This window comes from Lagenorhynchus albirostris, chromosome 7 (assembly GCF_949774975.1).
Source record: "Lagenorhynchus albirostris chromosome 7, mLagAlb1.1, whole genome shotgun sequence".
Taxonomy (NCBI): domain Eukaryota; kingdom Metazoa; phylum Chordata; class Mammalia; order Artiodactyla; family Delphinidae; genus Lagenorhynchus; species Lagenorhynchus albirostris.
This window is the reverse complement of record NC_083101.1, coordinates 7850206-7872498: the sequence shown is the minus strand read 5'-3', so window position 1 is coordinate 7872498 and position 22293 is coordinate 7850206. Positions and strand designations below refer to the sequence as shown.

The following is a 22293-nucleotide window of genomic DNA, read 5'->3' as shown; positions in this document are numbered from 1 at the left end:
GGGTTGAGTCAAGATCGCCTAGGCTTGCAACCAATAGATCTGGGTGCTAGCCTTGGAGAGGTCCGGTGTTGAATTGGGGCTCCACTGCCTTCTGGCTAGGCGACCCTGGCTGATGCAGTAGTCCTCTCTGAGCCTGTTTCTTCGTCTGTAAAATGAGTACCCCCTGCCGGGGATTTTTTGTGTGTGTGTCTGTGTGTGTGTGTCTGTGTATGATATTACATAATGTTTAGCACTGGAGAGCTTAGCAAATTGCCAAAGTAAAAAAATAATAATAATGCTCATGCTGGTGAAGGTAGGGAAGGCAGTGGTGGCTTCCTGTGTTAATTAATCTTTCTGGAAAGCAATCTGAAAATTCTCTATCAAGACTCTTGAACGTGTTCTGACCCTTGACCTGGTCCCCACTTGTAGGAATCTAGCCCAAGGAAATAATCAGAAACAAGCCTTTTAAAAGACAGCAGGGGGCTTCCCTGGTGGCGCAGTGGTTGAGAGTCCGCCTGCCGATGCAGGGGACACGGGTTCGTGCCCCGGTCCAGGAAGATCCCACATGCCGCGGAGCGGCTGGGCCCGTGAGCCATGGCCGCTGGGCCTGCGCGTCCGGAGCCTGTGCTCCGCAATGGGAGAGGCCGCAACAGTGAGAGGCCCGCGTATCGCAAAAAAAAAAAAAAAAAGACAGCAGGTTTTGGGCTTCCCTGGTGGCACAGTGGTTAAGAATCCACCTGCCAATACAGGGGACACAGGGTCGAGCCCTGGTCCGGGAAGATATCACATGCCACGAAACAACTAAGCCCATGTGCCACAACTACTGAGCCTGTTCTCTAGAGCCCACGAGCCACAACTACTGAGCCTGCACACCTAGAGCCCGTGCTCCGCGACAAGAGAAGCCACTGCAATGAAGAGCCCGCACACCACGACAAAGAATAGCCCCTGCTTGCCGCAGGTAGAGAAAGCCCACGCGCAGCAACAAAGACCCAATGCAGCCAAAAATAAATTAATTAAATAAATTTATTTTTTAAAAAGACAGCAGGTTTCTCTGATAACCTATATGAGAAAAGCATCTAGAAAAGAATGAATATATGTATATGTATAACTGAATCAATTTGCTCTATACCTGAAACTAACACATTATAAATCAACTATACTCCAATAAAATTAAAGTATACTTTTTTAAAAAAGCCAGCAGGTCGCTCACAGAAACATTATTTATAATAGCTGTCTGGAAAATAATCAACTTGGAGAACAGCTAAATAAATCATGGTGTCTGCCTCTTAAGGAATAGCACACAGCCTTCAGAAAGTATGTCTTCAAAGGATATTTAAACCCTCATGATATGATATGAATTGAACCCAGTAGGTTACAAAAGTGCATACACATTATGACCCCAGTTTTGGAAAGAATAAATGTGTGTAGTGGGCTCATGGGTGGGGGGCTGGGGGGGATTCACTTTCTCTCCTTTTTTACTAATTTGCTGTGACCAGTTGGATGACTTTATCATGGGGAGGGAGTGAACATTTTTTTTTTGAATGTATATGACCTTGTGCTGCCTCCTTGAAGACCAGACTAGATTGTGGATGGAAACACTCTGGGGACACTGTTTGGGGCTAGACTCATGTTAATTGCTTTTAATCAGTCCCTTACAGGCAAAGCCCCCCAGTGAAGTATGTTCCGAGGGAGAAGAAAGGCCCCATCTCTCTGCATCCCAAATGAAGTCTGACAATGTAGCATTACCTGGAGGCCTCATTCCTGCCTCCACTTTGAGATGCACCTTTATCATGAAGTAGACTCATACTCATGTGGCTCTATGTCCAGACCTATTTGCTCCAGGAATCTACTTGTCTCTTCCCGTGATGATATCACATAGTGTGATTGTTATAGTTTTGGAATATATTTTAATGCCTAACCACACAAGCCCCTGATACTGTTATGTTTTTTTAAAATTTGCCAATTCCCAATCATGTAGATTTTGGGGGGTAAGTTACAGAATGATTTTTGTCAAACCTTCTCCCTCCCCCACCCATGCCAAAATCCCATCAGAATTTCGACTGGTGTTGCATGAAATGTGTTTAAGTTGGAGAAACATAGCCAACTTTATCCCAAGTTTTTCAGTTTAAGAATGAGGTAAACATCTCCATCTATTCAAGCACTGCGTTATGTTATGGTTTTGCAGGCTTCTTGATCTAGCATCTGTGCAGTTTCTATAGTAGCTATTGTCGCTATTTTCCCAGTACACTTCCTAACCAGCTATTGATGATGGTGTCCTTATCCTGTAACCTGCTACTTCCTCCTCTTATTTCTGCCCTCAGTAATGTCACGTGCCCTTTGACAGTAGAAGGCAGCTGCTGAGTTGTCCCCATGTCCTTGGGACACCAGCTCAGAGCCCTGTACATCATGGTTGCTTGGGGAAGGTTGATTAATGAGCAAACGAATGAACGAATGACTCCAGGATGCAGTTTCCTCCTTCCATCCTCGGGCTGGTGTTCATCACAGCAGCTCTTCCCTTCTTGACATCTACGTCCATCACCGCACAGCAGCAAGTCCCAGCAAGGCACCCAGCACAGCACACCAACGCAGGCTCACAGAGTATACCCACAACCAGACGCCCAGCTCAGAAACCCCAGGAATAGTCCATGCTTAGCGACAGCTCCCGGCCAGACTAGAGCAGAGAAAAATATAAGGCCATACGGTTATCATGTATCAGTATCTGTCATCCACCTGCGCCTTTACCTATTATGAAGCAGGGTGAGGGGAACAGAGAACAGAGGTGGGAGTGGCACGGTGGGCACAGCCTTGTTGCTGCCCCTACCTTCCAGAGAGACCTGGGGCAGGACCCCTCCCGACTTAGGATCTGAGTTTGGCCATCTCTTCTAGACAGGACTGGCTTATGTGTAATAGGGTCTCCCCACCGCTTACCAGGTTCAGCCACAGTGGCTGCCTTCCATCCCCAAAGGAACTAAATTTCCCTTACAATGCTCCCCCCTCCTCTCACTTGTCACCAGGCTGATCCCTGTCCAGTCTTCCTAGCTCAATTCAAACATCGCCTCTTCAGGAGGCCTTTCCTGATTGCCGGATATACCTTCAAAGGCCTCTGTCCACATGGGGAATACTTGGGTAATCTGGGGCGCCCTGGGGCCTGGGATTTCCACAGGCTGAGCCATCCAGGGCTGTTATACTTAGTCACTAAGTCTGCTCAGGGTCTGGCCCTTTGGATTCATTCATTCATCTGGCCCCCAATCCACACCTCCAGACCTAGCTCTGTCTCTGCCCCACAAATCCTGGCGCGTTTATGATCCCTTACCCTTCCCACCAAGAGGTGACATGCTTTGCTACCTTCATGAGGCTGAGGTTTCTTCAGACAGTACAACGGTAATGATGATTATAATTATACTAATCGTAGCTCTAAGGATTCACTGTTTTAGGCATGTTTTCATGTTTTACCTGAATTATTACATCACTGAATCCTCCTCACACAACCCTATGATGCAGAAACTGAGGGCCAGGGGGGTGAACTGACTTGCCCAAGGTCACTGGGTTAGACAGTGGTAGGGGTGGGATTTGAACAGCAGGCAATCTAGCTTTGGAGCTGTGCCCTTGATCCTCAGCATACAAGGGATCTGGGCTTATGCTGTTGTTCCAGGCTTATGGGGAGCTCCTCATTGTAAGATGGGGAATTCCAAGCACAGATGCCTGGACCATTGGTGCCCCAAAGCCCCTGGGAAATCTTGGTGCCCTTCCCCCAGCCACACAGAGGAGGGCACTATGTGTGCTCCAGCCTGGCCCAGATGCTTCTTCAGCAGTGACCTTGCCCCAGACACGGCCAGGTGTCTTGGCTTCGTGCACCAGGTCTGCTTAGCTTGTCTTCTTCTCACAGTGGATCCGCATCCTAGCAGGACAAGTCCTGCATCTTATTAACCTCTTCATCCCCCTATGTCTTGCTTGAGGTCTGGCATGAAGTAGCCACTGATTAATACCTGCTGAAGAATAAATGAATGAAGGAATCCAAAGGGCCAGACCCTGAGCAGACTTAGTGTCTAAATATAATGGCTTGACCCAGGAGCTATAGGGTCAAGGCTGCGCAATAAGGCCGTTGCACAATTTAATGCAATTAGCATTTGTTAAGCACCTGCTCTATGCCCAACAAAAACCCCATCAGAAGGGACTAGTGTTTTATTTCATGTGCATTAGAAGTGTATAGGTTGCAAGGGCTGGTGCAGTATAGGATATAAACATAGAAGCCCTGGGTCTCACCTACCTCCAATTCACATCTTCACTCCATCACTTTCTGGCTTTGTGACCTCAGCCACATTCCTCTTTGTGCCTCAGTTGCCTCATCTGTCAAGGGGAACTAATAAGAACTTCTCCCTCCTGAGGGTTGAATCAGCACAGTAACCTGGCCCAGGAAGAAATGCACAGTGAGTGTTCCTGCTACTGATCTGCAAGCATAGGTGGTGGTTACAGCTTCAGGGGCTCCAGAGAGAATTCTCCCTCGTCAGCGCTCAAAGTAGAGGGTCAAAGCCATTTCTAAGACTCTCATTTAACTCATTGGCCTTCTGGATCCCCAACTTCTCAGCACCCGGGAGAACCATCTACAGTATCCCTCCTTCAGTCCTCACCAAGCCCTGTGGGAACAAAGACAGGGTAGACTTCAGGTTCGTTTCCTTTCTGATTCCATACCTTTGCTTATGCTGATTCCTCTGCCCAGAACATCAGCACTTCTCTATTCACACTCCCCTCCAAGTGGCATTTTATCCATCCGTTCTTCAAGCCCAGCACAGTCATTTTTAGCAGACCAGGGAACAAAACCAGAGCACTGCCAAACAGTGGGAAACTATGCAGCCGTGAACAAGGAATGTGACCAAACTGTTCTTACGCTGAAAGACGTCAAAGACATACTGTTGCTAAAAAAGCAAGTTGCATGTGATAATATGTATTAGAGTTCCAACTTTGATGTGCACCAGAATCTCCAGGGGCCCTTGGTTCTGGTTGAATGCAGGTTGTGATCCAGCAGGTCATGAGTGAAGCCTGAGAGTCTGCATTTCTGACAAACTCGCGGTGATGCCCAGGCTGCTGGTCTGGCATGGGTGATACAGCAGTACAGGATTTATAGTATGATCCCATTTCTATGAAAACAAAATGAAACAAAATGAATATATATGGGATAAGCCAGAGAATAAACTCTAAGCTATAAGTAGTGGTTATTTCTGGGTGGGAGAATGACCAGAAGCTTTCAAACACTGTGTAAAGTCTGATTTTTACAATAAGTTTCCCTATTGTAATTAGGAAAAACAACCCAGCCATGGTGGTGCTCTTCTAGGCAGACATCTGTAACCTGCACCCTCTTTCCAAATTAATGGCTCCAATTCAGGCTTCATCTCTGCCCTCTCTGGCTCTCAGAGCATAATAATGGGCTGGCTTGGAGCAGCTGCACGGGATGTGTGTTGTGTGTGACTGATGCTCCAGCTATCTGGAAGGCTGTGATCAACAGCAGCAGTTTAATAAGGGTCTCCTAAGTGCCAGGCCAGGGCCATGCCCTTCGCAGTCATTCCCACATTGGATAACTGCGGCTCAAAGATCTGCAGGGACCTGGATCACACAGCTCTTCTGAGACCCAGGCCCGGCTCCTGGGATGGGATCCGCTTATTCCCCTCTGCCTGCCTGGAAAATTCCTCCCCTAGATGTGCACATGAGCTGCTCCCTCACTTCCTTCAGGTCTCTGCTCAAATTTTTACCTTACCAGAGTCCTCCTCTGACCACTCTATACAAAATAGCAACACTACCCCCTCCTCCAACTTCCCCAGCTTCCTTGCTTTCCAAAGCACTCATCACCATCTGACAGTCATATTTATTGGCTTATTTGTGCTTTGTCCTTCTTTTTCCACTAGACTATAAGCCACATGTGGGTAAGGGCTTTATCCATTTTGCTCATTGCTTTATCACTGGGGTCTAGCGTAGTTCCTGGCTTAATAAATATGCATTAAATGGGTGAATGCACAACAGTCCCCAATTCACAGGCCGCTGATCTCCCAGCAGTGTCCCCACTCTGTTCACAGACAGAGTAACCCACTGATCCCCAGTAGCACAGGGTAGGCGGGCCTTTCTTTCCAGCCTTGTGGGGAGTCCAAATTAGGTTCCTTAAATGCAGACGTGGATGCCTAGGCCTGGGGCGCCATGGTCTCTCCACGTGAAAAGGATAAACAGGGTAGGGTTGTAGAAGTCCTGGATTCAAATCCCACTGTTTTACCACCACCCTGATGGTTTGGGGAAAAGACTGTCACTCTCCAGGATAAGAAGTCCCAACTGTCCCATGAAGGTCCTTCCAAGTGTCAGGGTCTTTCTACTTGCCATTCATTTGGCCTGGCTGGCTCCTTCTCAACATTTAGGTCTCTTCTCAAATGTCACCTCCTCAGAGAACCCCCCTAACCTCCCAGGCTAAAGAGGACTCTGCACCCACACAGGTACTTCTCTTCACACCCCTTGTTTATTTCTCCCATCACTATTAGTATAAACTATTTTCACTTTTACTGTTTCATTTATCTGTTTATTCATTTACTGTCTGTCTCCACTGTAAGATCTATGAGGGAAGATCTTGCTCTTGTTCTTGTTTACTGTTGCATCTCCAACTGTCTGTCTTGTTTATTGTTGTATCTCCAGCGCCTAGAACAGGGTCTGGCTTATAGTAGGTGCTCAGTAAATATTTGTTGAATTAACGTTCTATATCTTCTCCTTCTAGAAACGGGGAAACTGAGGCCCAAAGTCGGGGAGGGAAATGCCGGAGATAAATTAGTCACAACCTAGAGTAAAAGGCAGTGAGGGCAAGTGGAACTGAAGGTCAGGAGACTATGACCTTGGAGGAGGCCCATGTCTCCAAGCCTCAGTTTCCACACCTGTACGATGGAGTCAGGCAGTCATGACCACTATCCGAGGGGCCTGGTACTAACGGTACCTAGTACCTAGGAGACCTTGACCATTTCCAGGAATGATATCTGCGGTGCAGCATCCGCGCTTCCCCCAGACATGGCTCGAGCGCCCCAAAAGCCGCAGAAGGAGAAAACTACAGTCCCCATAGTGCCACGGGCGGCGCCTGCGCATGACTGCCGGCCCGGAGGGCTGCGGACGTCCTCTAGCGGCACTCTGGCACAGCGCTCCGCTCCGATCCCCGAGGGGCGGGGGCCCGCGGCGCAGGCAGTCGGAGCGCGCGCTGCAGCGGCAGAGCCAAAGCCGGGAGCCCAAGCGGCCGCCGGATCGCAGCCCGTGGGGCCAGCCGCAACCATGGGCAACCGTGGCATGGAGGATCTAATCCCGCTGGTCAACCGGCTGCAGGATGCCTTCTCCGCCATCGGCCAGAACGCGGACCTCGACCTGCCGCAGATCGCCGTGGTGGGCGGCCAGAGCGCCGGCAAGAGCTCGGTGCTCGAGAATTTCGTAGGCAGGTAGGAGCGGCGCGCCCCTGAACTCGGACTCCCCCCGCCCGGGTCCTCCGGGCCTCGCTACCTGGCCCCGACGGCAGCCCCTGGCGCTGCACCGTGGAAGGCGCGCCCCCCGCCTCCAGCCAGAAGGAGGCGGCCCACCCCCGCCACGAGAGCCCCTCAGGGGCGCAGCGCCCCCGGCTTGTCCGCAAACGTCAAGCCAGCGGCCGCGGGATCACGCCCCCCTCCTCCGCCCCATCCTTTGGGGAAGACAGCGAGACCCTGGCAAAGGGCTGTCCCCCCAACCCCCCTTGGGTACTGAGGGGCCTGCATTACTCAGCTCCTCCCTTCGGCTCTGGGGGTCTCTTGAGGCGGGCAGCATCCCTGGGGCAGTGCCCCCAACCCCAGGCCCTACGGGGGACAGCTCCCTCGTCTCATGGGAATTCCCGGCCCGTGGCAGGGGACCCCCCCCCACAGCCCCTGGGAGAGGAGATAGCCCCGTGGGCATCGGGGAGCAGACGCAACCTCCCCCCCCCCCCGTCACACACACACCTCTGCGGCTCCAGCCGCCATCCGTGCGCAGCGCGGAAGAGGGGGGCGGCGCGGGTTGCAGGATGAGGAAGAGGACGGGGTGGGGGAGAAACCGCTTCTGATCCTTTACTGAGCAGCCGGCCCCTTGCCTCGCCGCCGCCCCTGGGTGGGGGCACCTGTCAATGTCGTTCTCCCCTTGGCCTGGCAGAGGGATTGTAATGGAGGGAGAAGGCGGCGGAGGGCAGAGATGACTAAGACAGGGAGGCAGGATGGCGGGGAGGGGGGAGCCATTTGCACAACCTAATCCCCCTCCTGTCTCTGATCCCACAAGGCGCTGGGAGGGCCGGGTGGCAAGGAGTCGGGGGCAACCACAAAGACAAAGGGTGTCCTGGGTTTAGGGAGGCAGGCAGGGTCGTGACCCCCACCCCAGGGTCCCCCAAGAAAGGGGAGGCGGAGATGGCTTTTTCGGGTGCTGAGAAGGAGAGAGAGAGGATGACGCTCTCGGCCCGGTGCTGGAGACCGAGTGGGGGCTGGGCAGACTGAGGGGGGTGCGGGAGAATTGACACTGACCGGCCCACTGTGTCATCTCCCTCGGAACTCGCCTTCTTCAGAAACCCTAGCTTTGTGCCAATGACCTTCATGGCTAAAGAAGCGAACGACATGTGGGAGAGGGAGGCAGGTAGAGGCTTTCGCCCTCAGGGGGACAGCAGTTCCAGGCCAGACGTCCTGGGTCCAAGCCAGCTTCTGCTGTGAAACCTCAGGCGAGTCACTGCCCTCTCAGAGCCTCAGTTTCCCCATCTCTAATATGGACAGTTGGACCAGGTGGTTGTTCCTGCCCCACAAATGACCTGGGAAGCCCAGTGTCAACCCCAGGGATGAGAGGGAAGGATCCTGCCTGGAGCTATGAATCTGGGGGAGCAGCCAGACCCATCTGGTCAGCAGAGGGGGACGCCGTCTGTCTCCCAGGGACGGGCTCCCAAAGAACCTCCCTCCTAGTCACGTGACCCCCCGGAGCAGCAGAGGCACAGGCAAGAGACACACAGATGGTCCCCGTCCCTACGCCTGGCTGTCAGAGTGAGGGGGTGGGAGGACCCTGGAGACAATAAAGCCCCGGGGTCTTCGTGCTTTATATAGCACTCGTGGACATCCAGAACTTTCCAGTGTACAAGCCACAGGCCTGCCTTTCATCCACTGGACATCTGCTGAACGCCTGCTCTGTGCCGGCTGCGTGCTCTGGGCAGGGGGCACAGAGGGGAAGGTGACCTCAGCTCCCACCTGCTGGGCCCTTCCCATGTGCCCCATGCCATGCAATATGGGATGGGTCGCAACAGCCCCATGAGGCAGGTACCATGATGCCCATCCTGCAGGTGAGGAAACTGAGACACTGAGGTTAGACGCCATGTCCAAGGTCACAGGGCCAGGAAGGACAGCATCTATTAGACTCCAGTCTGGAGCCTGCACAGCCTCTAAGAGCCCAGCTCTGCACTGAGCAAAGGGACGTGCAGGGGTGTGGGTCCCCATTTTCCCCATCTGAGTGATGGGCAGGCTGACAGCTGCTGCCTTGCCTTCCTGAGACAGTGGCCGTGGGGCTCCAGTGAGTTCATGGGTGTCAAAGCCCCCTTTTGTAAACACGTGGGAGGGAGGTGTTGATTGTCAGTTAGGTTTGGGGCCTTCATGCGCCAGTACAGACCAGGCCCCTGCCCTTCTGGAGTTCACTGTCCAGCAGAGAGAGGTGCCAGGAAGTAGACAGCACAGCAGGCCAGCCTGGTCACAGCTGACTTGGGCAACTGTTTGCTTGTTGAGTGGTGGAGTGAGATGTGGATTCTGCCCCAGGAGGCCTGGGCCCTCTCACAACCCAATACCGTTTGACTGTGGCCCTGCAGGAGGATGCACGGGGTGTACAGACACAGGCCGGGGTCAGAGCAGGGGTCACTGGGCCTGAGGCAGAGGAGTGAGCAGGGAAGCATTACTTGATCCTCATGAAAGCTAGTGAGGAGGCCGGTGTTGGAGTGCAGTCGGGAAACTGAAGTTCACCGGGGGCCCCCAGCCAGCCCTGCCTGGTCTGTCAAGGGTCCCAGCCTCTCTACCTAGGACTAGGTCCCCAGACGCATAAGCATGGTAACAGTGGCTCTGCCTCCTTGGGCTTCCCGGCAGTAACCCCCCATGGAGAGGAAGTGGAAAATACAACAGAGGGAGCAAAGATTGCTCCAGGCCAGCCCGGGCTCCCGGGCAACAAGGAGGACCCTGTTGTCAGCTCTGCAATGGAGGTGACCCAACCAGCTGCCCAGGACCCCGCTAGGACTGGTCTGGGTCTATGCTATTTCTTTGTCCCCCTTTTACAGAAGGGAAAACTGAGGCTAATTCATTGAGTCATTCAGCAGATATATGAAGAAGAAAACTGGGGAATGGGGTCAATGCTGGGAGGGAAAAGGGCCACTTTCCACAGGGAGGTCAGAGAAGGTCTCTAGGAGGTGGTGGCATCTGAGAGGAGAACTGAGGGATGAGAAGCCACGTGACTATCTGGGGAGAGCATTCTAGGTGGAGGGAACAGCAAATGCAAAGGCCCTGGGGCAGTAATGAGTTTGGTGTGTTTGAAGAACAGAAAGGAAGCACTGGGGCTGGTGTTTTGTGAGCAAGGCGAACACAGCATCGGGGAGTAGGCTGGGGCTAGATCTACAAGGCCCTCAGATTATGCTGAGGAGCTGGGTTTGTTTTCATTGTTATCAGAAGCTTTTAAGTAATGGAGTGACTTGAGCTGATTCCAGCAAGTATGTGACTTGAGAAGGGGGGCAGGAGACACATGAGGAGGCTGCTGCGGTGGGCAAAGGTGACAGGGCCTGGACCAGGGCTTTAGCAGAGAGAGGAGGAGACCTGTGGGGTTCCGGATGTATTTTGGAGGAAAGTCCCACAAAACCTGCTGGTGGATGGGATGTGGAAGGTGAGGAAAGAAAAATCCAAGATGACTTCCGCACCTTTGACCACAGGTGGGTGTTGGCGCCATTAACAGAGTACGGGAGGAGCCAGTTGGGGGGTGGGGGTAAGACCAGGAGTTTGGTTTTGAACTCTTTGAGTCTGACATGTCAGGTGGGCAGTGTGGTGATGCAAGTCGGAAGCTCAGGGGGAAGGCTGGCTGGAAATATAAATTTGGAAGAGATGGAATGTAAACCCGTGAGCATAGATGAGATCATCTTGGGGGTAAGTGCAGACAGAGGAGTGTGTGTGGGCCCCAGGACACCCCAGCATTTTGTGAGCAGATGTCTGGTGCCCTAGATTTCCCTTTGTCTGCCCCCAGCTGCGTGCCCCCTCCCCGCAATACCCATCCTACGTCAAGTCTGGTGTCCTGGGATAGGCTTCCAGCCTCCAACGCCCCTGGCCTTACTCACTTTGGTGCCCAGGCATGCTGACATTTGGGCAGTGCCCACCTTCCCTCCCGTTTGGCCCCTGGGGAGGCCAAGGCCAGTGGGAGTGTGGTAGAGGGGCTGAGCGCTCAGGCTCTGGAATCAGACCCGGGTTTGTAGCTTACCGCTGCCACTTACAAGCTGGGCAACACTGGGCATGTTTCTTAAACCCTGCTCAGCTTCTATTTCCTCATCTGTAAAATGGGGATAATAATAGCACCTCCCTCATGGGATTGTGGCGAGTGTTGACGTCATACCCGTGAAGCACTCGGGGTGAGGTCTGGCACAGAGGATGCACCCATTCTGTTCCTGCCTGGGCATAGGTACCAGCTGGGAGGAGGGCCAGGGTGAGGGTGGAGGTGGGAGAATCTCCTCTAGCCAGGATAGCGAAGGGAGCCTGGGGAGTGAGCCTCTGCCCAGAGCCCACGGGGCAGCCTGGGGGTAGTGTTTTGGGTTTCCCTGGTGACTCTGCCTACCCCTGCTCAGGCTCCCTGCCTCCTACCAATCCCCTTGCCCCTTTCTCTGCATTCGCGTCCCAGCAGAGACTTGTGCTGGTCTCTGGCCTCAGAGAGCCCCTCTCTTGGTCAGCCCCAGCTCCTGCCATGGGGGACAGCCCACTCCCCACTACTAAGATCTGTCGCTTCCTCTGAACACTTCGGGCTACATCTTAGTGGTCCCATTTCCCAGGTTTGGAGACTGAGGCCAAAGATGATTAGGGGATAATTGAGACATCAAAAGTAGAAAGTCACTGACTGGAGGGGGCAGAGAGAACTGACATCTCCTTGGCACTTGCAGCGTGCCAGGCCCTAAGGATACAGCTCTGAAGAAGCCAGACCCACCCCTATTCTGGGGGAGGGGGGTTGCGGGGGAGGGGGCTCACAGCTGAGCAGGACAGACAGACGCTACATCACACAAAGAGCTCTTTTTTTTTTTTTTTTTTTTTTTGCGGTACGCGGGCCTCTCACTGTTGTGGCCTCTCCCGTTGCGGAGCACAGGCTCCGGACGCGCAGGCCCAGCGGCCATGGCTCACGGACCCAGCCATTACGCGGCATGTGGGATCTTCCCGGACCGGGGCACGAACCCGTGTCCCCTGCATCGGCAGGCGGACTCTCAACCACTGCGCCACCAGGGAAGCCCACAAAGAGCTCTTTTGTTGTGTGTTGGAAAAAGGGTACCAGGAGCCTCGATTTTGAAGGGAGGGGAGTCGTCAGGGGGCCCGGGAAGGCATTTGAGCATTTAAGTCTGGGCCTGAGCAAAAACGGGACTTGGTCAGGCCAAGGAGTGAACACACTCCAGGTGCAGGGTCCCACCTGAGCAAAGGCCCGAGGTGGGAGGGAGCCCAGTGGGTCTGAGAACCCGGACGAAGGGCAGTGAGGAGCAGAGGTCACAGTGAGACCAGGAGAGTCGGGGAGGCGCTGCCGGCCCTTCAGCCATCCCCACCCAGAGAGCCCGTGATGCTGCCGGGCAGCCACACTCTGCTCCCCGTCTCCCTGCTCAGAGCGCGCACCTGCCACGCGCCCACAGCCAGACCCGCGTGCCCAGCCCCGCCAGAGGACGTCTTCCCCAAACCCCCGCCCCACCCAGTGGCCCCAAGGAGCTGGGAATGAAAGGTGACTCTGGCAGACGGCAGCTGATCCCGGCGCCAGGAGAATCGAGTTTCCCAGGCCTTGGCTGGGGTCGGAGGGTCGGAACCTGGCGGGCGGGTGAGGAGGGGCGGGGCGGGAGCGGAGGCAGCCATTCACGGACGTGGTGTTATCAGCCCCGGAACAAGAGCAGAAGTGGAGCCCACGTGCCGTAGGTCTAAATACTCCTGTTATAAATCAAGCTAAGGAATTGCTAAATACAATACATTCTGCCCTCCCACCTTGACAAACACACCTTCAACGCAACCTGGCAGGCTGGTGTTGAATATCGAATTTCAGACTCCTCCGAGCTCTGTGATGGGATGGGAAGCGTCTCTCTCCAGGCCGCCCTCATATTCCAGCTCCATCCCCGTCCCCAGAAAGGTTCCCCCTTAGCCCCCCAGGGTTGCCTCCCCGAAGCGAGGGCCGCCCCCAGTGGGGACAGAAGCTAGAGGTAGGCTTGAGACCCCTAGGAGTGGTGCACAGGCTCCAGTTGGGCACCTTCCCTTGGTCCTTGGGAACCCCATGCTTCATGGGGATGGTGAGGCCGGAGATCTCAACTGGGATGGGGTGCAAGGTCAGGGCCCTGATTCCCCAGGTCCAAGGGCAGTGCTGATTATTGTCTTCTTGGAACCAACAACCTGTCAGTAGGAGGAGCATCATCCCAAGTTTTCAGGTGGTGAAATGGCACAGAGAGGGTAGGGGACCTGCCTGGAGTCACACAGCAGTGGAATCAGAGGCAGGACAGGAACCAGCACAGGTCTCCTGCCTCCATGTGAATGTCCACCATCTTCACCCCAACCCATGTGCTTACATCTCCATACACCTCAGCTTCTCCTCCTCTGCTCTCTCTGGTTGTCTCTCGGGCACTCTTATCCCCTCCCTGGACTGAAATCTGGCTAGGGAATATGAACTGTTTGCAGCAGTCAGCTCTAGCAACTTGGAATTACTACAGGCAACAGGAAAAAGAGGAATATTGGCCTTGGAAGGTGTTTGAGACAGTCACCTAAATGGCATCTTCCCACTGCCCTGGCCAGAGACCCCGGGATCAACTCCCCCCTCCTCTCTCATCCTCTGCATCCATTCAGTCTACAAGCCCTGTGTATTCTGCCCCAGTCCACCCCCCTCTCTCTACCTTGGCCACCACCACCTTTGTCTTAGCACCTGGGGCACCTGCCTCTCTTGCCATTCTCCATCTGACAGCACAGAACTCTCTATGGCTTCCCAATCTGATCCCCTCTGCTTGAAGCCCTCCTTAGCCCCCCTGCCCTCCAACCAGAGCCCTAGCTCCTGAGTTGGGACCCTGAGGCCTGCCTTACCCAGCCTGGATTCCCCTCCAGCCACTCCCTGCTGGGCCACCTGGGTATCTTGCAGTTCATGGGGAAATGGGCCATCCCTCTCTCTCACTCTCCTGAGTGCCGTTGCGTGTGCTGTTCTCTCTTCCGGGAAGGCTCTTCACCGCACCTCTGTCTTCTTCCTTCACTGGCTCAACCTCCAAGGCTCACATCAGCCAACACCTCCTCCAGGATGCCTTCCCTGATCACCCTCCAGCCCATGACCTCCGTGTGTATGGTAGGGCTCAGTTTTTCCAGAATGAGGGACCATAGAGGGAGGAAGAGGCCCATGGCCTTGGGCTGAGAGCGAGTTCCAACCAGGGTTACTATGAACATTTTACCTGTTTGTTACTGCGTCACTCTTTTATCACTGGTCTTAGCACAGGGAGACAAGGCCACCAGCCAGGACGGGGAGAAACATCTCAGCAGGTGAATGCAATGCTCTCTAGCACACACAGGCACCTAGCACATGATGGGCACTCAGGTGGCTCATGGCATCACCAATGGGCACTCTGTTAGATGTTAGATCTTTCTACAGCCAGGATCTCAAGGTATCCCCTCAACAACCCTAGGAGGGAGCTGCTGGATTGTGTCCCATTTCACTGATGAGGAAACTGAGGTTAGGAGCAGGGAAATAATTTAGTGGCGGAGCTGAGATTCCTTCACAGCAAGCTGCTGGTGATAAGAAATAAGGATCCAGATGTAGCTCTGTATTGAGCGACTTGGGAAAAGTTTGTGCTGAGCTGTTAGGCAAGCAGAGCCACTACCCAAGTGTGGCTCAGAGCCCCGGGCACAAGTGGGCACGTGAGGGGCACATGACTTCATCTCTCTGAGCCTCAGTTTCTTCCCCTTTAAGTTGGGGAAACTGGACATGCCAACCTCACACAGCCATTCGAGAATCAAACGAGAGGATGCAGATTTCTTAAACAGCTTTATCAAGGTATAATTTACATGCCGTAAAATTCACCCATTTTTAGTGCACACTTCAATGATTTTTAGCATATTTACAGACTTGTGCAACCATCATCACAATCTAATTTTAGAACACTTCCATCACCCCCAAAAGAAGCCTCGTGATGATGCAGATTTCAAAGCCCCCGGCAGAGTCCTTGGCCAGCAGTCAACAATGCATCAGTGTTTGCCATGACTCTTATTATAAATGATAAAATGTTTACAATGGTGAGCCCCAGGTGTTGCGGTGTTGGTTGCTTTTTATTTTTTCAACATTTTATTTATTTATTTATTTTGCTGACTCAATAGCTGGAAACAGCAGTTTCTTTTTTTTTGAATTTTTGAATTTTATTTTATTTATTTTATTAGTTATCCATTTTATGCATATTAGTGTATATATGTCAATCCCAATCTCCCAATTCATCCCACCACTACCACCACCCACCCCTGCCGCTTTCCCCACTTGGTGTCCATACGTTTGTTCTCTACATCCGTGTCTCTATTTCTGCCCTGCAAACCGGTTCATCTATACCATTTTTCTAGGTTCCACATATATGTGTTAATATATGCTATTTGTTTTTCTCTTTCTGACTTACTTCACTTGTATGACAGTCTCTAGATCCATCCTCGTCTCTACAAGTGACCCAATTTTGTTCCTTTTTATGGCTGAGTAATATTCCATTGTATATATGTGCCACATCTTCTTTATCTATTCGTCTGTCAATGGGCATTTAGGTTGCTTCCATGACCTGGCTATTGTAAATAGTGCTTCAATGAACATTGGGGTGCATGTGTCTTTTTGAATTATGGTTTTCTCTGGGTATATGCCCAGTAGTGGGATTGCTGGATCATATGGTAATTCTATTTTTAGTTTTATAAGGAACCTCCATACTGTTCTCCATAGTGGCTGTATCAATTTACATTCCCACCAACAGTGCAAGAGGGTTCCCTTTTCTCCACACCCTCTCCAGCATTTGTTGTTTGTAGACTTTCTGATGATGCCCATTCTAACTGTTGTGAGGTGATACCTCATTGTAGTTTTGATTTGCATTTCTCTAATAATTAGTGATGTTCAGCAGCTTTTCATGTGCTTCTTGGCCATCTCAACATTTTATTTTGTGAAAAAAAATTTTCAATTTTATTTTAATTTTTAATTTTTTTAATTTATTTTTATTGGAGTATAGTTGATTTACAATGTGTGTTAGTTTCTGCCATACAGCAAAGTGAGTTAGTTATACATATACATGTATCCACTCTTTTTTTAGATTCTATTCCCATATAGGTCATTACAGAGTACTGAGTAAAGTTCCCTGTGCTATACAGTAGGTTCTTATTAGTTATCTATTTTATATATAGTAGTCGAAAGTTTTTTTAAAGGGAGAACATATGATTTTTTAAGGTACAGGCAAAAGAGAAATTGATTTTCATTTTGAGAGTATAAAGTCATCAACACTTGAAGGAAAGGAAAGGAAAGAAGGGAGGGAGGCAGGAAGGAAAGAAGCAAAGAAGAAATGTAGGAAGGATGGAAGGATAAGGTGGAAGGAAAGATCACAGATTTTCTTTTTTTTAATTAATTAATTTATTTTTAACATTTTTTTAAAATTTATTTTACTTATTTATTTAGGCTGCGTTGGGTCTTTGTTGCTGCACTTGGGCTTTCTCTAGTTGCGGTGAGCGGGGGCTACTCTTCGTTGTGGTGCACGGGCTTCTCATTGCAGTGGCCTCTTGTTGCAGAGCATGGGCTCTAGGTGCCCGGGCTTCAGGAGTTGTGGCTCACGAGCTCTGGAGCACAGGCTCAGTAGTTGTGGCACACGGGTTTAGTTGCTCCACGGCATGTGGGATCTTACTGGACCGGGGCTCGAACCCGTGTCCCCTGCATTGGCAGGTGGATTCTTAACCACTGCGCCACCAGGGAAGCCCCACAGATTTTCTTTAATAGAGAAAATGGATGTTGTGGAGAGAGCACCGGGCTTGGAGTCCAGAGCCCTGGGCACCAGTCCTACCCTGTCGCCAACTTGCACTGTGAACTTGGGCAACACTCTTCCCCTTTTTATGCCTCAATTTCCACATCTGTGCAATGAGGGTGATGGTGGGAAAACTGTAGGAGCTTCATCAAATCATTCTTTTGGTCGACAGGGGTGTCCCGAGTGCCCGCTCAGTGCCAGGCTCCGAGCTGCGTGCTGGGAATACGGTGGTAAACAGGACCAACCCTGTTTACTGGACATCAGAATATCAGGGGAAGCTAAGGCCAGGGCTGCCCTAAAATGTTCAAACCTCAGCTGGAAATTCATGGGCTGTGCAACGAAGTGGGCCGGCCTGGGACCTCCTGGGGCAGCAGGAACAGAGCAGGACTTGTTGCCTGGCCTCACCTCCTCCCCACTGTGTTTCTTGGCCCATCCACTCCCTCACCTCCACCCAGGATCCCTGCTTCAGAGGGTATCTCACAGCCTGCCTGGCCCGCTTGCCTTCCACCTCCAAGGCAAGGTTTGGCAGGAAATATCCTAGCCTCCGTCCACTCTTCCGGCCAGCCCCCAGGAGACCCGCCTTCCAACTCCCTCCCTGCTGCATCAGTTGGTGACATGGTTGTGGGAGCCCAGCCTGTGTTCTCAGATTGCTCAACAAGTTATATTTATAATCAATGCTACCATTTATTCAGGCATTAATTTATATAAGCCTCACAGAAACCCATTTTACTGATAAGGAAACTGAGGCTCAGAGAGGCCTGGTCATTTGTCCATAGCCACACAGCTCCTAAGTGGCAGCTCTGACATCCAACGCCTGGCCCGTCTGACATCAGAGCCCAGGAAACAAGAGACTTATAAGGATGACTGCCGCTGGGTACACGCCAGACCAAGCATGCTACTTTCTGCTGTTGTTTACATTCAGCAGGACCCGGAAACCAGGGTTCCAGAGCAATAGTCCCGGATCTCGGACACCAGAGTAGGGGTGGGGTCACTTCGGCTCTTTGGTGTAATTTCTCCAGGCCCCTCTGGGGTGACAGTGCCAATTCAGATGGGGAGTATGTAGTGCCTGGAGGTCGTGAGACGTGTTTATTTCATCCTCCCTGTGCTTCAGGTTTGAAGGTACTTCTGCAGATGGCAAGGCAAGGCCTCCCCGGGAAACCACCATCTGTCCAGGATGAGTGGGAGGGGCTGGCCTGTCACCATCCACCCCTCCCACATGTCACTCGAGGCTGGTGGGCCCGGCACACTTTTCTCTGGACACCTGTTCTGTCCTCCCTCAGGCTAACCAGGAGCTGGGTGGGAGGTGCAGGGGGGGCTCTGGCTGGAAGCCAGATCAGGCCCGAATCCCCAGTGGGGAGGCACCAAGGTACACTTTAACAGAGGGCGTGGGGCAGCCTTTCCGGTTGAAAGGCAGGAGCTGTGGAGCCGCTCAGCGTGCTCGCTCCTACCAGTGTTGCCTGAGCCCCTGCTGTAGCCCAGCCTGTGCCCAGCGTGGGAATCCAACGGGGAGCAAGGCGCTCAGTCTGGACGTGGGAACCAGCCGGTGCTTGTCACTGCCTGTCCAGGCATGTGGGGCCGGAGAGCCGGCCTCCCGGTCCTGGTCCCATCTCGGCCACCTCTCCTACCTCTCCCATTGCTGTGTGGCCTCACAGCTCCCTGCCCTTCTGTGGGCCTCTGTTCCACCCTCTGGATAACGACAGGGGAGTGAGATGTTCTCTGAAAACTGCACCTCCTTGATGTCCATCGTTTCCATCCAACATTCTGTGGTCAGAATCCCAAGATCCAATTCAGTGCCCGAAGGAGGCGAGGCAGAGGGCTCTTCAGGATCTTGGATTCCTTGCTGAAATCTGGGGAGCCTCCGAGGGAAGAGACCGAGGACGGGAGGACCTCCTTGACAGGCCCCTCTGACTGCTGAGCGCCTACTAAGTACCAGGCATGGGCTAAGCTCTTGGTGAAAGGGCTCCAGGGCTCCTCCCGCAGCCATGCGTGGTAGTGTACGATGCCCGGTTTAGATCATGTGCTTTACAGCTGAGGCCCCTGAGGCCCAGAGCATGAAGCAACTTGCCCCGGGGGCACCAGGCTGGGGAATGGCCAAGGCAGGATTCGAACCCAGGGCCTCTGCCTGGCACTGGCTCCTCACCACTGAGCCAGTGATCCTTAAACTTGACAGGAACATGAAAATCATATGGGGATCGTGTTTAAAATCCAGATTCCCTCCTCCCCTCCCCTGCCCCCCCCCACCCCGCCCCGAGATTCTAACCCAGCCTGTCCGAGGAATGTGCATTTGAACAGGCTGCCTGGGGAACTCTGACACAGACTGTGTGAGGGCCTCCCTTTGAGAACCTGGGCCAGGGCCAAGATGGGGCCCCTCCCCACCTGGGCACCCCATCCCCACCCCGGCCCTGGGAGATCCTGGTCTGAGGAGGCGCTCTTCTCCCACACATGGCCCTGTGCTCTAATCTCAGCTTCCCATAAGCTGCTTGTCCTTTAAGTAGCCCTGGGAGGCAGCAACTCGGAGCAGGCTGGCGCAGACCCTTGACCACCCCTCCATCTGGGCCCTGGGCTCCCCACACCCTCTATGTGGCACCTCAGGGCCAAGTGGGCCCATCGGTGTGGGGGGCGGAGGGGTGCTCTCAGGGAAGAGCTCCAGGGAAGGTTCATATCTCTGCATGGGGAGGGGGCTCTCTGTGGGGAGTCCCATCCTTCCCAAACCCTCCTGCAGTTTCCATGGCAACTACTGTTGCCATGGTACTGCTGGGTGAGGAGCTGGTGGGGAAGAAGGTAGACCCCAGGCCCCCAGGCCCACCCCAGCCTCTGTGAGTATAGATGTCTTACCTCCACAGCCCTGAGGGATCCCAAGTACTAGGGGGTCACCCCTGCAAAGGCATCAGCGGATAAAGGATGGGAGAGACAGAGACAGGAAGCTCCCACCCTGCTCGCTTCCCCCTGCCCCCAGTTAATCACCTCCCTCTCTGTGCTGCCTGGTGCACCTCCATTCCAGCACATGTCACATTGCATTGCATTATCTGTTTACTTCTGTCTCTCCCACCATGCTGTGAGCTCCTCGGGGTGGGAACTGTCTGACTCATCTCCTCCCATCCCCAGGGCCCAGCACAGAGCCTGGCACAGAGCAGCTGCTCCCAAATATATTCTAGACTGAATTTAATTGAATTACATAAAAAGCCAAGTCTGGCTCCTCAGGGTTAGAGGGCAGCAGAGTTTGATGGGAAAGTTCGCAGGCTCTGGAGTCCAACAGCACCAGGATTGAATCCCAGCTCTGCCATTCCTCATTGGGTGAACTTGGCCAAGTCACTTCACCTTTCTGAGCCTCAGTTGCCTCATCTGTAAAATGATCATTTCCATATGAGAGCACTTTTGGAGGACTTGGGAATTCAGTGCCCATTTATTAAGGACGTCTTGTGTGCTAAGCCTTGTGCTGAGCCATGGGATACAGCGACAGACGGAAAGATGCAAGCCCACCCTTCTGAAGCTCAGAGTCCTGCACAAATGAAAAGCATTTGCCTGGCACCTAGAAATGATGGATAAATGCAGGGTTTATCATTCTCCTTCCCCATAAGGTGGCTGACTCTTCCCAATTAGCCTCTGCTCTCCCCAGAGGTGGGGCAAGGTGAGAACAGGGGATGAAAGAGGCCTCCCCAGGGCCCCCAGATGAGGCCTTGAACCCAGAAACCTGGGCCTACTCTGTTGTCCCCAAACCCTCTGCCCCAAACCTGCTTTGTGAGTCCGGGTCAGGCTCTGGGCTGGGGGCAGGGGATCCATGTTCATGATCTGGCTGTGTCCCAGCCCTATAGGATCTTTTTTTTTAAAAAAATTTATTTACTTATTTATTTTTGGCTGTGTTTGGTCTTCGTTGCTGCACGCGGGCTTTCTCTAGTTGCAGCGAGCGGTGGCTACTCTTCGTTGTGGCGCGCGGGTTTCTCATTGCAGTGGCTTCTCTTGTTGTGGAGCACGGTCTCTAGGTGCACGGGCTTCAGTAGTTGTGGCTCGCAGGCTCTAGAGCACAGGCTCAGCAGTTGTGGCACACGGGCTTAGTGGCTCCGTGGCATGTGAGATCTTCCCAGACCAGGGCTCAGACCCGTGTCCCCTGCATTGGCAGGCGGATTCTTAACCACTGTGCCACCAGGGAAGTCCCTCTTATAGGATCTTGAGTGTATCCTTTCCCCTCCCTGGGCCTCCATGTGCCTCTCCATGAATGAGGTGACTGACCAGGTCTCTGTGGTCCCTCAAGCTCTGGCCTCCTCCCCCCTTTCCTGAGTCCTGGGAATCCCATAACTGTGATCCCAAGAGCCTGATCCCTGGAGAGGCCTCCACCCTCCTTCTTGTGCTGGTCTGGGTGGGGCCGTGGTTGTGTGGGTGGGGAGATGAGAAGAGCTGACAGGACAGAGAGAAGTGTCACCCTCAGGAGTTAGCTGAAAGGACTGCTGAAGTTCACACAGCAGATGTCTGAGGAATAGACATCAGGTCTAGGGGCATGAGGTGAATTTGGGACGTCTCAGTCCAGTCCTTCAAAGGGAACTGGGGGGCTTCCCTGGTGGCGCGTCCGGAGCCTGTGCTCCGCAACGGGAGAGGACACAACAGTGAGAGGCCCGCGTACCGCAAAAAAAAAAAAAAAAAAAAAAAAAGGGAGCTGGGTCTTCAGGGAGTTGAAGGGCAGAAAGCTTTCACCAGAGAGTCAAACAGATCTGTGCCCAGGGTCTGGTAGATACTGGCTGGGCAACCTGAATGTCTCTGAGCCTCAGTTTCCTTGTCTGTAAAATGGGGATAATAACAGTATCTTCCTCATGAGGTTATTGTGTGGAGTCCAGGAGATATTGCCCATGTAAAAGCCTGGCATGCAGTAGGTACTTAAGGAGCATGAGTTCTTTTCCTTGCCTCCTCCTTCCCCCCATCCCCCTCATCCTCAACCCCAACCAGATGGGGCCAGGGAAGGGGAAGTGAGATGCTGCCTTTCCCCACAGCGGAAGAGGGGGAGGAGGTGCAACTCCGTTTCCTTGGCATCCACTCTGTGGCCACTGGACGCTTGGGCACATGGGGTGGGGCACCCCATGCCTCAGTTTCTCCTGAGTTGAATG

General features: G+C 53.0%; 1 protein-coding gene and 1 long non-coding RNA gene across 10 annotated transcripts in view; one reads left to right on the top strand and one right to left on the bottom strand.

Annotated features, from left to right (window-relative positions):
* Positions 1–2196: 2196 nt before the first annotated feature.
* Positions 2197–5015, bottom strand: LOC132523321 (uncharacterized). The gene is made up of 3 exons (XR_009541486.1): positions 4669–5015; positions 4247–4384; positions 2197–2650 (listed from the first exon to the last, which is right to left on the bottom strand). It is a non-coding gene; the product is annotated as an uncharacterized LOC132523321 (long non-coding RNA).
* Positions 5016–7211: 2196 nt separating this feature from the next.
* Positions 7212–22293, top strand: part of DNM1 (dynamin 1) — a 44963-nt gene continuing 29881 nt past the window's right edge. For all 9 annotated transcript variants that reach the window (XR_009541485.1, XR_009541484.1, XR_009541483.1 and 6 more), the window contains exon 1: positions 7212–7424. Coding sequence is in view for 6 of the 9 variants with exons in the window: in XM_060154235.1 (XP_060010218.1) it covers positions 7264–7424 (161 nt within the window). In the remaining 3 variants the exon portion in view is untranslated. The remainder of the gene's footprint in view (positions 7425–22293) is intronic.